Genomic DNA, 15,749 nt, shown 5'->3' with positions numbered 1-15,749 from the left:
CTTGCTGCCCCATTTTAATTGTGAATGCTTGCAAGACAAAAGTGTGCTACTTACACGTGAGCTTTCTGTTAGCTCCTCATTGCATCCATTACATTTATATTGCTTTAAAAATCTAAAATGGCAGAACAGCAGAAGTCACAATGGTCACGGACAGGAGGAAAATTAAGAAAATACCTTCTCCACCTTTGTTTTCAGACCCATGTCATTCATTCATCGCAGACTCCAGACTGGGCAAAGGGCATAAAAGACAGCCAGGAAGGGATAGGTATGATCATAGAGTTTTATTGATGGCTTATCAAATGGCAGGGGAGAAAACAAACGAACAAACAAAAACAAAGACACAAAATCAAAACCAACCAACCAAACAAACAAACCAAAAAGCACTTTCCAAAAGGCAAACGCTGAAGCTGCTCCAAAAATGAACAGGTGCTTGGCAGAACTGATGGTCAAGGTGAAGGACTCTGCTTTTTTTTTTTTTTTTTTTTTTTTTGTGCATGTCAAAGAGCAACTCCAGACGACTAAGTTTGCTTTCCTTGTTTTTAAGAGCCCCTTCTAATGATGTATCTGCAAGCACACTTAACATTAGCTACTGGGGGTTTGTTCTGCAACTGCTAAAGAAGCAGTTGATTGTACTGTTGCACTTATTGCCAGCTCCCATCACAAGAGTTTGCAATCACCACTGCTCATTGCATTAGAGATACTGCTCATGTTTTTACCATATCATCACAATTATTGATTTTTAGTTTACACGCACTCATTTCTACAGCCTCACCGTTAGGGATCTGAGATCTAAGCTGAGTTAAATGATGCTTAGCTACACGATGCCAGGCTTAGTTAGATGATGCTACATCATCTCTGAGAAAAACATAACCATTCTATTTTCACCCTCCATCTACAGCAATTTAGTATTTTAATCACCTTATAAAAAAGCTTTTGAATTGTGTTTGACATTTTGTTGACATTTTTGAATTTTGAATTGTGTTTGAAATTTTTGAATTCCACATTCTGCAAAAGAGATGGTACCTATTTGTCATTGCTAGTACTGCCTGATGAAAGCTCAAAGAAAGCCTAACTTGTGAAGCTTGGATTTCAATTTTATCACAACTTGCAACCAGCCTGAGCTGTTAGCTGTACTTCTCTTGAAAAATACCTCATAAGAATGCTTAACTCCTAACATAACCATAAAAAATACAAACATAAGTTTTACCAAAGAACAATGGAATACAAACATGGCAAAATTATAAGATAGTAAAACACTACTCAATACGGAATAAGTATATATAAGTTATGTTTTACAACAACCAGAAGAATGAAAGACAAGTGATTTTTCCCTTGACATTAACGTTGTTTTCCTTTTTCTTCTTTTTTTCTTGACATAATGCTCAGCCTGGTCTTTTGGTCCACTTGCTTGTGAAGACAGAGCTGTTCGATAATTTGGTGTCAGTAAAGGTTATCAAGCTTATCTTTATTAAAAGACCAAGATAAAGGTAACGGTGTCTGTAGTCATAAAGACAAGGGCAAGAAAGGGAGATGTGAAAAGAAACAAGATCACATACTTCTTGCATAAGTCATTGCCTTTATTGTGCAATAATTAGTAGCTTGCAGTCAGTATGTATACATGAGTCTAATCACTGTAGCATTTCCTACAACTTCAAGTATTTCATGGTAACAAGGTACCTACAGCTTTCCCCAATGCATGACATAAAAGAGAAATACTTCACTTCATTTTAGGTATTTCTGGTAAAATTTGCTTCAGCCTTCAACCCCAAAATGCATGTATTCCACTACGAGTGTTCTGTTAAGTATGGGGAATGTAAAGTTTTATGTGTCTACATTTGCAGAGCAATTTTCCTGCACAAAGGTATCTATCAAACTAGTAACTAATACTTATTAACAAGATCAATTGGCAATGTTCACATAACAATCAGCAGAGTCATGAGTGACAAAAGAAGATAAAAAATAACAAGCCAAATGTAAACGTGTTTCTATGCAAATCTGAGAAATAAATTGGGGGTAAGCTGGATAGTGAAATTAGGGTACTAATGTAAGGCAAATTGGTGTAGTGTAATAGGATGTGATGCCAGACTTTGTTAAAACCAGTGATCAGTGAGACACGGATAGGCAGGGCAAATTATAAAGGATAGACGAAGATGACAGTGGTTAAGAAGTGGCGCTACAGAACAAAGACAGTTTATGGTCAAGTTAGCTATCAACAAATAAAGCAGAATACTTATGAACTGAAATTGTTGTCAAAAACAGGAAGAACGCAGCTTTAAATAAAGCAGTAAAGGGACACTTCTGTAGCCTCCCTCATCTATTAAATGTGATATTAAGGTATGACACTGAAGCTAAATCTTTAGACACCACAGGCGGCTGCTCTGCCTTGTATTTTCCCTCTTGCCATCTGTTACTGATTACAGCCGAACCAGGATACTGGGTGAGGTGAACCTTTAAACTGAGCCAGCTTATTATTTACTTTATTATTTACTCATCCTCACGTGGCTGAGTTTTCAGGGAGGGCAGGCAAGCAGGGGTGGGGATGGGGGTTGGACGGGACTCGCTTGGAGAACCAAACGCGGACTTTAAACACCCCGTGTTTTGGGATGTCCCGGGTTCGGGCCGACCCCATGTACGTCCCGTTGCTGGCAGCCATTTCACTGCGCAGGCGCCCGGGGCGGCCTCGTCATGGCGACGGTGCTGCCGGGCGCCCGCATCATGGCGGTGACGCCGCCGCCTTCAGGGCGCACGCGCCGCCTCGGAGGGTTATGCCGCTGGCCTAGGCGCTCTGGGAGCCCCTCTGTCAGCCGAGAGCTGCTAGCGATGGCGGGGGGGTGGTGGCTGGGACACCGAGCGCTCGGGGCTGTACCTCTTATGCAGCAGCTGTGCTTGGCTGGGCCGGCTAGAACGAGCCGGAGCCACTAGCCGGGGCTACTAGCCGGGGCCAGTGCCGCCCCTCCCCTGCCAGGGTCAAAGATGGCGGCCGCCCTGAGGCAGTGCCAGCTGTAGGGGCCGTGGCGCCATGGACGGCTTCGTGGCCGACGCGGGCAGCGCCCTGCTGCCGTCGCTGCACCTGCCCTGCCTGCCGCAGCACTTCTACCGAGCCGGTAAGGGCCGGGCCGCCGCTCTCCCGCCCCGGCCTGCGCCGCCCCCTGTCCTCCCGCTGCGGCCCGTCGTGTGCCGCCCCAGCCCCCTAACCTCCTTCGCTGGGGCGCTGCGGGTTGCTGGCAGCCTCTGAGCCACGGGTGTTCTTTATGGCTTTTATTTTCAAAGGATTTAGAACCCGTGAAGTTAGAAATAAGCATGAAGGCGTTACCATACAATACTGTAGGTTAATTAGAGGTACTTTTGTAGAACGCGCTGTATTAAAAGTGCTTTGAGCCAGTATTTGAGTTATTCCTTCTCCTACAGCATTCAGGTAGGGAGTTGGTTTGATGAAGAAGGCTCTTGTGGCATGGGTTTTGTTGTGGGGGTGTGTTAGACTGCAGTGTGCAGCTATTACACAGCCGTGAGCTTTAAACAAATGTGGGAACAAGAATTCAGTTTTGTGCCATAACAGAATTTGAAGCAGTCTCCATATAAACAGAATAAGTGGCCTCCTTCCATGGTTGTACTTGAGAGAATAATTCTCTACGTGTATTTGTGTTTATAGCGGGGATTATTTAACTGTTGGTCCTGGAATGGCCTGTTTGTATGTGTGCATATGAGTCATCAGCACGCTGGAGCCATAAGCTCAGCTGACAATAAGTCTCTGAAGAGAGAGAGGTCCCAAAATATAACAAAACATACTGTGAAGTTATCAAAGCACTATGGTCTTCTAATTCTGGCGGGGCAGTAATATGTGATGTTGGTGCTTTGCTGTTTCAAGTGCCTTCAGCTGTATGCTGCATGTGGAATAAATAGTTTCATATTTCCAGCTGTTGCCATATTCTCTTTCACTACTGCAGAAAATAGGTGTGTTTAACATCAAGACCATGTAGCTTAAGATGACTCTCTGTAGTGTCTGAGAGAGATCATCTAAGAGAGATAGCTAAAATAGCAGGTATGTTGTTATCTGAGTAAAGACTAATAGTGGGTTTGATTCACTTTGTGTTTTGATTTATTTAGCATCTTCCCGTGAACACAAATTAAGCTTCAAGAAGAGCAAGGAAGTGTGTTTAAGTTACGTTCAGGATGCCATACTACAGAAGCAGTGGAAAAGAGCTGCAGAGTTTCTGACCTTCTACATTGAGTCACTAGAGAAAGACTATTCTATAGAATACATGGGTCCGTCAGAGGTAAGCCCGTGTCCCTTATCAGAGTTCTTTTGCAGTTGAAGAAAAATACTTGCAAGAAGCATCTGTCATCTTCAGGACCATCATTTGTCTTAGCAAGCTAATCATAAGTTTAAATAAAAACAAGGCAAGACCTGAAAAGTTAGGTAATGTTCATAAGTTTAAAAAATGTTCATAAGTTAAATTAGTTCCTGTAAAAATAAATAAATAAAAAATAGAGGCATCGAAGCTTCCAAAAACATCTGAGCTGCTGTGTAGGTGCTGATGTAGAAACAGTTGGATGGCAGACTGCCGAAAGCACACCAGACCTCATCATTGGCACAAGTATGCCTTTGTGCATTTAACCAGTGCACAGTTCTGCAGTTTTAACCAATCTAGCTTGGATTTTGTTGAGATCTCACTTTCAGGGATGCTGAGAATCTACTGTGCTCTCTGATGTGTTTTTTTTTCCTGACAAAGTGCTCAGTGCTCCTGAAAAGTTCTCTGGTCTTGTAGGCTGATGTGTTTTTTTCTTACTGTTGTTTGGTTTGTTTCTGTGTTGCGGGGGTTTGGTTTTCTTTTTTTTCTTTAACTATTATTATTTACATAGGTCAGTGGCACAAGAGATGAAAACTTGACGTAGTCTAAGTTAGTTCCATTGGTAACATATCTATGAAAAGCATTCTTCATGTAGTTTTCTAAAATGGAAAAATAGTAAATATGTTTTCAACTGGCATACCATCAATCAGAATCTATTTGAAAGTTAGCGTCTCATTGAGGTCTTTGTTAACTCTTTCAGTGCTTTCATAACTCAACCAGATATTGAGATAGAAGCAGGAGGAAGGGGATCAAACAGAGTTGATAAATAAACTATTTTGATTTGTTTACGTTCTGTATGCAGACCTTGAAAACAAGTGCATGTACATGGGAAAGCTACATCTAACTGGAAATAATCTGTATTGATAAGTCCGAAGAATTGTGTACCTTACATCTCTGTGGGAACACACTGAAAACTTCTGTTTTCTCTAACATCTTTGTATCATACTCTTTTTAGTAAGAGGAGGGGAAACCTTCTGACAGATACAGTTTTCATAAGCTTTGCTGAAGTACTGTATTTATAATGAGTAATTGCGAAGCACCCATGGAACATCGGTTAAAATAAAAACAACACTAGATTAATATGTAGGTAACAATAGCAGTAGACAACACTTAGTACTCATCGTTTATTTGCAATTCAAATGTACATTTTATGCATATGCTACAGTTGCTACAAGTTTGAGATTATATATATATATATATATGATGACTGATCCCATTTTTATACTAAGGTTAGTTTTGAATCTTTTTCCCCAGATTATTTGGAGAATAGGAACAGAAATTTTGTGCAACCATTCACATAGCAGCATAGGAGAGTTCAACTCTTTCATAGAACAGATGAAAACTTTAGGAGTAAAAAGGTATTTGAAGGTAAGTGTACTTAATGCAACCTTGATGATTTTCCACACATTTACCTGAACGTTTACTTCAGTATTGCTATCTCTGAAAGCTCTCTCTCTCGAAATGTTATTGACAATAGTGTCAAGAAAGATAGTACATTTGAGTTACCAGTTGCATGATATTTCAAGGGCTATTCTATACCTGATCACTTCTCATTTGATCAATGTATTTGATCATAGGTACATATGTCAGTCTTCAGCAGTGCCTAGATTCTTCAGTTATTCTTAATCTAAAACTGTTGAATTCATTTTCACGCATGCCCTGTTAACATCTAATTACACATCAACACCTGTGAAATCTTGTGTCCGGTCCTTAATTTGGCCACTGTGGTCCTGACCACAGTTGTAGTTAATTTTTGCCATCAATATCTGCTCACTTTCCAAGCAGCTAATCTGTATATAAAACAGTAAGCATTATTCTGTGGGCCTCTCTGTCACCCAGCTGTAGTTCTTTTCCTATGATGGCGTATTCAAACTCCTGTTGTTTTGGTTTCCTTGACTGTTTCTCATTTGTGTCAATGCTTCTCTCTTTCATTCTGTTGTATTTGTTCAAGGCCTCCAACAAAAGTTCTGTACAAGAGTTTAGTGGAGCTAACTGAAGGCTCAGACTTTTATTTAGTGCCCTATCAACATGATAGGGTGCTAGAACATCCCTCTTCTAGGTATTCTGCAGTTGGGTAACAAACTGAATAAGCTACCAAGTATAACCCAACTGCTTTTCCTCAGGTCATTTCTAGGCCTTCTAAAATAGGCAGAGCACTTGTTAATGGCAAGCAGGTTTTTGAGACAGCTGCTTTTTGCTGCCTTGGTAAGTACTGCTGAATGTTTACCACCTGACTGATGACTTTCTGCCACACAGATTTCAAGAGCTTAAGCCCTTTTCCTTCCCAGGGATACGTCTTTGTATGTTAGATATGCTTTTGATTAATAATCTTTCTCCAGCGTCTTCTGACAGGAAAAATTACTTAGGTGCTTGTTGCATCTCCCTGTCCCCCAGCGACACCCATATTCTCCCATTCTTGCATTTTTCTCCAAAGTTCCTTGTAAAGATACCGTTTGAAAAATAATGTGTAAAATGTGCTTCTAATTAAAATGTTTTACCGTGTTTGCAATATTTTACATGGACGTCAGTAATGAGTCTCTGTTCTTGCCCTGCACATCTGTGTAGACCTTTGCTGTATAGCTGAGGTTCTCTCCATTTTTGTCGTGAAACACTGTGGTATGGAATGTTTGAATTGCAGGTTTGTTTAGAGCATGCCTTCCATCTCCTTTGTAACGGACTAATAGATGAAGCCTACCAAAACCTGTCCCTGGCAGAAAGCTGGAGGTTTGGAGAACAAACAACTGCTCAGGATAAAGAGATGAAACTGGTTCAGGCTTACAGGGGACTACTGGACTACTATAGCTGGTCTAAGCAGAAGAATATCCTCTTAGAGTATGGTAAGTCCTAGTACAGCTTTTGTATTGAGCTGCGAACTTCAACTTCCTTGTTCTGGTGTTTGCAGCAACAGCATTTCCATGTGGGCTGCTCTTCTGCCTGTGTCTACATATGAAGGCACCAAGGTGAAATACTAGACTTCAAAAGTTGAGGGTGTGGATTGTAATTCTGTATCAGCAACACTGGTGGTGCCAAAACAGAACACTAACGTGCGCTTTTCTAGTGTCCTGAAATGCTGTTCTGAAACAAAGCAATGCTTTCACCGTGAATCACAGTTCTTATATCCAGCCAACATCACCTAAAAGAATCATCAAAGGAGTGTATTCACCTATAGCAGTGACTTCATCCATGCATAAGTACTTTACTGCTGCTAGGATTTTGAGTGCTGACAAAAGCTCCCGAAACTTGTATTTGAGTTTTCCCTTTTTCTAAAGGTGAGGATATGTAGGTTGCTACTTGTATGTGGCACCTAATACTGCATATACCTGTTTGGCTGTCTGGCTGTGTCTCTGCTTATTTCTCTGAAACTAAGTATTGTTGGTTTAAAGTCTTCAGGCTGGTAGCATTCTTGTCTTGGGACACTGCCCATTATGCCCCACGAATTGATTGTAAATTGAGATGAAGAGCAATGAAAAATTCTTATTTCAATACTGGTGGAACTGAGTCCTTTTTTCTTAAAAACTTTGATTGGAGTCCTTGCTTAGCAAAATGTGTTTGTCTTGTAGGTACAACACTTCAAGAACTCTCTTGATTAGCAAAGTTAACTCTGGCATTCTTTCCTGTTTTCCTAGAGCAGGATGGACTTGAAGACTCGTCTGTTGAACGGGAAATGCACAGTTGCTTTCGGAAGGCGGCAATGGGCTTAAAGGAGATCATTAAAATACCTGGAGTCTGGGATCTCTTTGTGAAATCCTACGTGGATGTAAGAGCATGTTTTGCAGATCATCTTCCTTTTGTGTTTCCCTGTCTAATTTTCACTAAGATGTCTGTCTGCAGTTCAGTTTCATGTGTGTGAGTGATTGAGTGTGGGAAAGGAATTCGCAGGTGGCTTTGTGCTGTTTCACACATCCCTGAATTAGAGATAATGAGGAAACAAGCAGTAGAAACAAAAACTTGAGCAAGGTTAAGATAAAGTAAATTGGCTACAGTGTTAAAGATGAGCTTTGGGCAGTGGCCAGTTGTTGGCTGGCTCAAGGCACGTGTCTGAGGGTCTCTAACCAATTGTATGACAGATTCGGGCATGTGGGGCTATGAGGAAAGTATATGTAGTAGTGAAAAAGGGCAGTAAACGTCTCCTGTTCAAGAGCCATCAGGAGTCCGTGTGGTTCATCCCTTCAAGTGACAGTGAAGTTTTGTTAAAAAACATGTAGTACACGGTACCTCACTAGCTTTGATTTGGAGTGTTTGCTCCTGGTAGGGCTGCGGAGCCTCCATAGAATACACAAAGGGCTTTATTTCTGCGTTGCCAGGAAAAGGAAAGACAACCAACTTGCATGTTCTGTTTTCGTGGTGCTAGCAGAGAAATAGGAGCACAGCTGCTTTGTTTAAATTCCTGAAAGCAAGTTCTCTTTTTGGCAGGGCAATGTTTTTCTTGCTATGCTAGATCTTGGATGCCAAACACACAGTACTGTTTTTTAAATATCTTCTTAGAAGTTGTAACTAAGAAATAAAGTTAATCTTAAAATCACTTTGAGAAGACTTACTTTTTCTAAATGCAGATAAGCTCTGACTTCTTTGAGCATTTCTTCTGGAATTTTACTGGGTGCTGACAGCTGCCAAGCTCTGTCACTGAGTTCTCTTCAAAGACATGGCAGGCTGCCTCTATGTCTTTTTCCAGTGAACAGTGATGGTAATTCTTTAACAATCAAAGAAGTGTTAATATAATTTTCTCCTATATAAAATTTTTCTCCTTTTCTTCTATGTGTGAATTTTTGGTTACCTGTGATAAGAGAGTAACCAGTAAAATTAAAATATGCTGGTGTTACATCTAACCTGCTGCACTATTAGACGCAGACTGTGCTATCGCATAATTCTATGGCAGCCCAAAATTAGTTGTAAGAGTTTGATTGATAACGTGGCAAACTAATGACAGACTTAACTTCTCTTAGTTGTTGGAGTTCTATGGAGACCACCAGGAAGCTCGCGAAGTATTAAGTGAATATGCCTACAACTCAAAGTTTCCGGCTAATCCCAACGCTCATGTTTACTTCTATCAGTTCCTAAAGAGACATGGTGCATCAAAGAAATCTCTCGTATCTGCACTCAAGGTATATATTATATAATGAATACAGCCTGTGGTCACTTGTGTTACACGGTGGTCTGACAGTTCAGTTCAGTTGCCTCCTGTTACAGTATTTACCTTACTTTATTCTTTTTGGGAAGTAGAGGGTTAGAGGAAACTTAGTGGGAGGGGTGCTGATGGGTGGAGCAAACAGTATCCCTTACAGTCTTTGCATTCAAGTCTTTGTTCTACCTGTATGATTGATGCATCCTGTACCTTAGGGCAGAAACAAGCTCAGAGTGCATGTTTACATGGCTCTGGAAGTACGTGTAGACAGCATGCATTGATTTTTGTTGTGGTTTGATCTTTACAATATTCAAGAAGTTATTAGATGTTTGGTTTTTTCACATATTGATCCTGTCTAGCAGTTAGGTTCATTGTTTTCAATTAGCCGTTCATTTAAGCTGCAGCAGAAGTTCACTTCTGCTGGCTGGCAGATAAGGCCTTGCTGCATTAAGCTTTTGCAGAGTTGCTTTTAAATTCCCACTTTCATTGTCTTTGCTTATTGATCTTGTTAACTTTCCAACAATGGTTTTCAATCTCTTTTGCCACTTGATGGCACTAAAATGCCATCAAGTATTACGGCAAATACTTCAAAGAAAAGCTTCATTAAGTTTAGGCTTAACTTAACTTAACTGCAGCCTGTATGTTTAAAATTCCATCTCCACAGCAGTTTTTAGCATTAGTTTGAAACACTAGTCTCTTACAACATGGTGACAGATCCAAGAACTGGTCAGATGGATACTGCAAACACGATCCAATGCACAGAGCAGTAGATGGGAGCTAGAACTGGCCTAGGATGGAAATAATGTTGCCTTCTAGGAAGGAGACACTGGGTATGTGTTTGGGTTGCTCCTGGATATCATGTTTGTTCTCATGTGCAGTGTTTTTCAGCAGTCACCAAAGTATTTCGTCCATTGTGTTAGTGTAGTGTCACAGACGTGCGAAATGGCCCTTGATAGTCATTCTCGGTATCAAGATACTCGGGTACCAGATTGCTTAATTTTCCTAACTAAGACACCCAAAACTTTGAAGTCAGTGCTTCTCTTGATCAGGCAGTAGTCTTGAGAAGCTTTCACATTGAAATAATGTATCTGGTTTTTTTGGTTTCAGATCTTGCATGATATTGTTCCCTCCCATGAACTAATGATAGACTTCAATATCATGCTCCAAAAATCAAGTAAGTCTTTAAATATATTTGCTCTTTTCCTTTATGTTAATCTAGAATGATATTGTGAAATTGTTCTGCAGCCTTCTTTGTACTTATTAATGTAGTTCTGTTTATTAAAAGAAAAACCCCAAACCTGACTTTCTGATCATAGGAAACTTTAATGCGTGAGTCAGCAGGCACTTACAAACTTGTGTAAACAAATGCCTTTCTAAGTTTAAAGGCTGATCAAAGCAGTGTGTTGTAACTCACAGCCAGGATCTCAAAAATACATATTTTTTGAGGTACACTAGTCTGAATGCCAGACTCGCTATTTCCTCAATGAGGTTTCTTATTTCTCTTCTGGAGGAATTGCGATGGATCTATGCCTTAGTTTATCATTACCAATCAAAGAACAAAATCTTGATCCTCTTCAGCAGAGGTTTTATTTTCAAGCTGGTAGAAACATCTTCTAATTTGGAGACTAACTTACATTTTTTAAAAATTTTCTTCTAATTTCCATGCATTGATTGCATTCCAAGCTGCATATTTTCTTGCAAGCTGGTATGTTTCGGCTAGTTGGCAGATCGGTGAAATGTCATGGAATCAAGATGGTTCTCTTCTCTTGTTTCTTTCTGGAAAGAAAAAAATCCCTCTTGGCTGAAACCTCCCTTTTTCTGTTCATGCATGACACGTTTGCTAAGTTCTTGTAGCTCTTGTGGACAACTTGATTTCTGAAGACGAAATTTATAACGATAAAGATAACTTTCCCCACATTTACCTGCTGTGATAGGTCATTTTTAGAACTCCTCTGGTACATTAGCTGCTGATGTGAAATGCCTGTTTTATTCATATCAATCCAATTTCTTTGTTTTGGTATCTCAGGGCTTGAAGTGTTCCAGGGCACTATGTTCCCTTCCCGTAGAAAGAACATGTTGAACAGCAGCACCAGCTGGAAGCTCTGATTACAACAGCAGCAACTGTTGTAAGCAAGGCAGTGTGGGATAAGCGAGCAGTCCTATGTGTGCCTCTTGAGTCAGCAGTTTTTGAGCAGGATTGGGAGTAGGGAGAGGGGATCTTTCTAATGAATTATGCTCTAGACCCAGGAAGTCTTCCTTAACTTTTCTCTCTTGGAAAAGGCAGAAGATAATGGGGGAACCCTCAGTAATTGGGAAAGCAGCAACATGTGGGAAGGCTGGATGGAGAACAGTATTTCACTTGTTGCTTACTAATGAGTTCTAATCTAATTAATTAATTGGCCTAATCTCTTCCCAGAGAAACGAAAAAAACGTCGACTGGGGCTAGAAGTAATTTTTGCAGCCTTGGATTATGCTGGCTCGAAGGAAAACGTAAAAGCATGGAGTTGTTTGGCAAGACAGGTGAAACAAATTGTAATGTAAGTGTTGTGTCTCTGATACAATATACTAAAACTGAATTTGCGTGTCAGTTAGAGGTCTTCCACTCTGGAAAATTGATGAAGTCCCCCTTTGTAGCCTTCATCGTCCGTGCTGGTGAATGGAAGAGTCAGTTCACCTGAATTCTGTGGCAGTGCTTGGCTTCAGTATGCTTTTGCTGGGAGAAAAGAAGAAATTATAGAAGGAAATTCTCAAATTTCCAGTATTGTCATCATGTGACAAAGGTTTTTACCAGGTTATGTGCTTATGCACAAGGAGCTGTTCGAACATTTCGATGTCTTTTGCTGCCTGTTGCTATTCTCACTCTTCCAGGAGTTAAAATAAAAAAAAATTAAAAAAAACAAAAAAACACTTGTTTGGTCTTCTGCTCTGTTACGCATATATTTTTAGAAGTTGGCTTGAGAATTGCTGAGCTGCAATAGGGGCATGATATATTGTGTACAGACTGGTGTGTTGTGTTTTTCTTTGCTGTGTGATGACGGTAACTGTTACAGAATGCAGCCAGTGTATTCTTAAAAGCTGAGCCTGGGGATTGATGTGTCATTGCTTATGCTGTCAGACAGGGACTCTGATTTAAGAAGGAGCTATCTCCAGGCAATCCGTGCCCAGAAGGCCTCTGATGTCTAGACTTTTTTTCCCAACAAACAAGATTTTATTTTTAAGTCTTATATATATTCATAGTTCATATATTCATTAGTTCAGTACTGCATTTGACCTATTTTTCTGATTCATTGCTTCTTCTACTTCTACAGCATCTGCTGTTAAGGTCCAGAAGTTAATGGATTAAAGCTGGGAGTGTTGTTGCATACAGTTAACAAAAATGGCATAATACTTGAACTTTTCCTGCATTTTTATATTTGAAGACACAACTTCAGAGTATCTTGAAATATACAGGACATCTTGGTCATAGTAGGGGAATATCACTTTCTTGTTATAGGCTGTTTCCATTTCTGAAATGCTTGGTCTAAGGTCTTTGTTATGTGAGTTAATGAGGTAAGATAAGTATTTGGGACTGAGGTAAGATAAGTATTTAGGATAAGTTAGTCTTTGAGTATGCCTAGGGTAACACAAACCTTTTTTTAAAAACAAACCTGTTCATACTACTAATTTGTTGACATGAATCAAATGTCTTATTACTATTGACAAACTGTCATATGAGTCAAGCTGTTGCTTCATTTCACACCATAATCTGTGTTACTGCCAACTTTCAGTAAGGCTATTAGAGTTTACCTCCTGCCTCACTAGTGTTGCCAAGGACTTTAATTAAAAAAAAAAAGGCATTTCTGTTTAAAATTAATACTTCAGTCTGCAGTGTAAGGTCAGTCTGTTAGCAATCGCTGAGACTTGTAGCAAGCTGAGTATAAAATTCAGTGCCTCCTATTCACCATTTCATCCCAATTTAAGTTTTTCTATAATTTGTTTTACCTTTTTTAGTTCTGAGAAGCATCTTGACTGGATCAAGGAAGAGTGGAACTCCAGAAAGGACTGGTGGCCTGCCTTCCATTTTAGCCGCTACTTAGCTAAAAGGAATTGGCAGGAAAATGAAAGCCTTACGTATGAAAAAGCTCTGGTGGCTGGAGTCTTACTAGGAAAAGGTAATACTAAATGTTCTTTCCTTTTTCACTAGATAAGATAGAAATAATGTCTAGCTCTAGCCTGAATGAGACAGGCAGCTGGTCTACTCTCTGTAAGAAATGCAGATCCGTTCATCTAGGATTGACTATGGTCTTTGAAGCTGAACATGGGAAAAATGTTTAAAATGGTTGGGTATTCCTCAGTAAGACATACTTTGCGTAACTTGTCTTATCCTGGTTTAGGGTTCCATTTTATTTGGCCTTGTTGAGCAGTCACAATACTACTTATTCTCTTGTTTATAACCTTGAAAGCACAATTTCAAAAATATCCAACAGGCTCCTGAATGGGTATTGTGAGGACCGTGAAAAGCTTGCTTGCTGGATTACAGTTTGTGCAGTGTATCAGCAAACACTGAGTAGGAGACGGTCCCTAAGGACCATGTGAGTGTTGTAGTGCTGGAACGAGTTAGGAAGGAGGCCTTGAGTGGAAACAGTCACAGTTTGGTAGGAAGATGAAGATCGTGACCTCTTTGGTAGCATTCTCTGAAATGCTGCTGAAACTAAGTGGTAAATCAGGCTGAGAAGCAGTAGCTAAGTTGAGAATGAGAATATGGTCTGGAGAGCACAACATACAGACGAGTTCGGACTTTTGGATGATTAGACCTCTTGTTAGCTTTTCTACAATTTACCTTCCATAATTCGTAAAAAGAATTTCTTGTGTTGCAGGCCTTTTTTGCTTTCAGTAATGTTATTAGATGTCTCCCACCTTTTATTTCCAGATGTCTGATAAAATTTTTCCAGTCCTGATTTTCTCTAATGAAGCTTCTGTGTGTATTGGTGTTGATGCAAGCTTCTATTTTACTTATCCAATGTGATAAGAAAATATTTCTTTACTCCTGACGTTTTACTTCTTAACGTATCTGAAGAGTAATACAGTTTTCTGCAAGATACAGCATACAGTTATATAAATGTAGAATCTTCCCTGGGTAATATGAGGATAGTTTATTTAGTACTGCAGTTATGTTGCTAATGTGCCTTGGGTTATTTTATTACTTTTTGTTACTGAAAACTTAGATGTTTGCATGTTATTTAAAAAGTGGAAGGATTTTGTTTACTTGTATCATAGTATAACTGACATCACTTTTTCTTCTTTTTGCTTAGATTGTAAGTACTTTAAATACGTATCACACCAAGGCTGCAAAGCTCAGGTGAAAAGATTTCGGACACTGAAGAAATTTGTGAATAGGCACAGTCCCGTCTACCTGAGAATATCTGGTCTTTGAGGTTCCTCTGTACAGCCGTGATTAGGAGGTGTCTTTGAGGTTCTTGCTGTATTTGTTTTTTCTCTGTGAAACTGACTTCTGTATTGGTACTGCTCTAAAAAGGCAGACCCTATCAACTCGGTAGGTTTTTTATATATTTGTTTTAAAAAGAAAGATGCTTTGGTTTTTATTTACTTCATAATAAAGTGAATATCAATCAACATATGGGGCTGAAGAATTTCTTTAATATTAGTCCCATGCTTTTGTGTGAAATGCAAACACTGATTTCAAATACACCTTGAAAAGTATTTGGTATTTGTGGTATAGAATTTTTGTACCAATAATATTGTAGGGTTGGTCCTTCTTATGTTCAGATGTATAGATGGTGATTTAAAAGGCTGCTGAAAAGTAGTTCAAAATCCCTTCACAGCCAGCTGTAGCATTCGTAATGGCTGGTGTGTCTTAACCTAGAAACAGTATGTGATACAGTGTGAAAACAAGCTTCTCAACCTGTGAATGTTCCATAACTTGTGCTTATAACTAACTGATTTCCTGAAATATATGGAAAATGGGGAGAGGTCTATAGCGTGTTTTTTGCATTGTATATTGAGAAGAATTATAGGTCGCGAAGGCATTTTGCAGACCGTTCAAGTAGATGAGGCACTTCAACGTACCCAATATCAGTCTTCCTGCATGTGACATCTGTGGGTTGGGTCCAGTTCAGAGGATGTCTTCAGGTTGCTGGTAGCAGTGAGGGAAAGGTTGCCACAGCTGCATGGTTACAGAGGAAAGCTTGTGTGCCAGTGTCTGAGAGAGAAAAGGCACCGAACTGCTGAAAACTTCGCTATCTTGGAAGAGACTTGCTAGAACCTTTTTGCAGTCTTGC

General features: G+C 39.8%; 1 protein-coding gene across 2 annotated transcripts; it reads left to right on the top strand.

The window, feature by feature from the left end:
* Positions 1–102: 102 nt before the first annotated feature.
* Positions 103–15,444, top strand: TAF1A (TATA-box binding protein associated factor, RNA polymerase I subunit A). Of its 2 annotated transcripts, none has more exons than XM_066993674.1 (10): positions 103–265; positions 4,105–4,274; positions 5,604–5,717; positions 6,988–7,186; positions 7,976–8,106; positions 9,293–9,451; positions 10,579–10,645; positions 11,888–12,008; positions 13,462–13,622; positions 14,763–15,444. In XM_066993674.1, the coding sequence occupies exons 1-10, from the start codon at positions 118–120 to the stop codon at positions 14,882–14,884; spliced, it is 1,392 nt and encodes a 463-aa protein (XP_066849775.1). In that variant the 5' UTR covers positions 103–117; the 3' UTR covers positions 14,885–15,444. The 2 variants fall into 2 exon arrangements, with proteins under 2 accessions (XP_066849775.1, XP_013029434.3); XM_013173980.3 differs by lacking the exon at positions 103–265 and adding an exon at positions 2,726–3,104.
* Positions 15,445–15,749: the final 305 nt, after the last annotated feature.

This window comes from Anser cygnoides, chromosome 3, assembly GCF_040182565.1.
Source record: "Anser cygnoides isolate HZ-2024a breed goose chromosome 3, Taihu_goose_T2T_genome, whole genome shotgun sequence".
In the NCBI taxonomy this organism is placed as follows: Eukaryota; Metazoa; Chordata; class Aves; order Anseriformes; family Anatidae; genus Anser; species Anser cygnoides.
This window is presented reverse-complemented; position numbering and strand designations above follow the sequence as displayed.

Coding starts and splice junctions, on each gene's coding strand:
- TAF1A (XM_066993674.1), top strand. CDS start 118: ATGGCAGAACAGCAGAAGTCACAATGGTCACGGACAGGAGGAAAATTA. Junction 5,718..6,987: donor GAGTAAAAAGGTATTTGAAG/GTAAGTGTACTT, acceptor TTTGAATTGCAG/GTTTGTTTAGAGCATGCCTT. Junction 8,107..9,292: donor TTGTGAAATCCTACGTGGAT/GTAAGAGCATGT, acceptor AACTTCTCTTAG/TTGTTGGAGTTCTATGGAGA.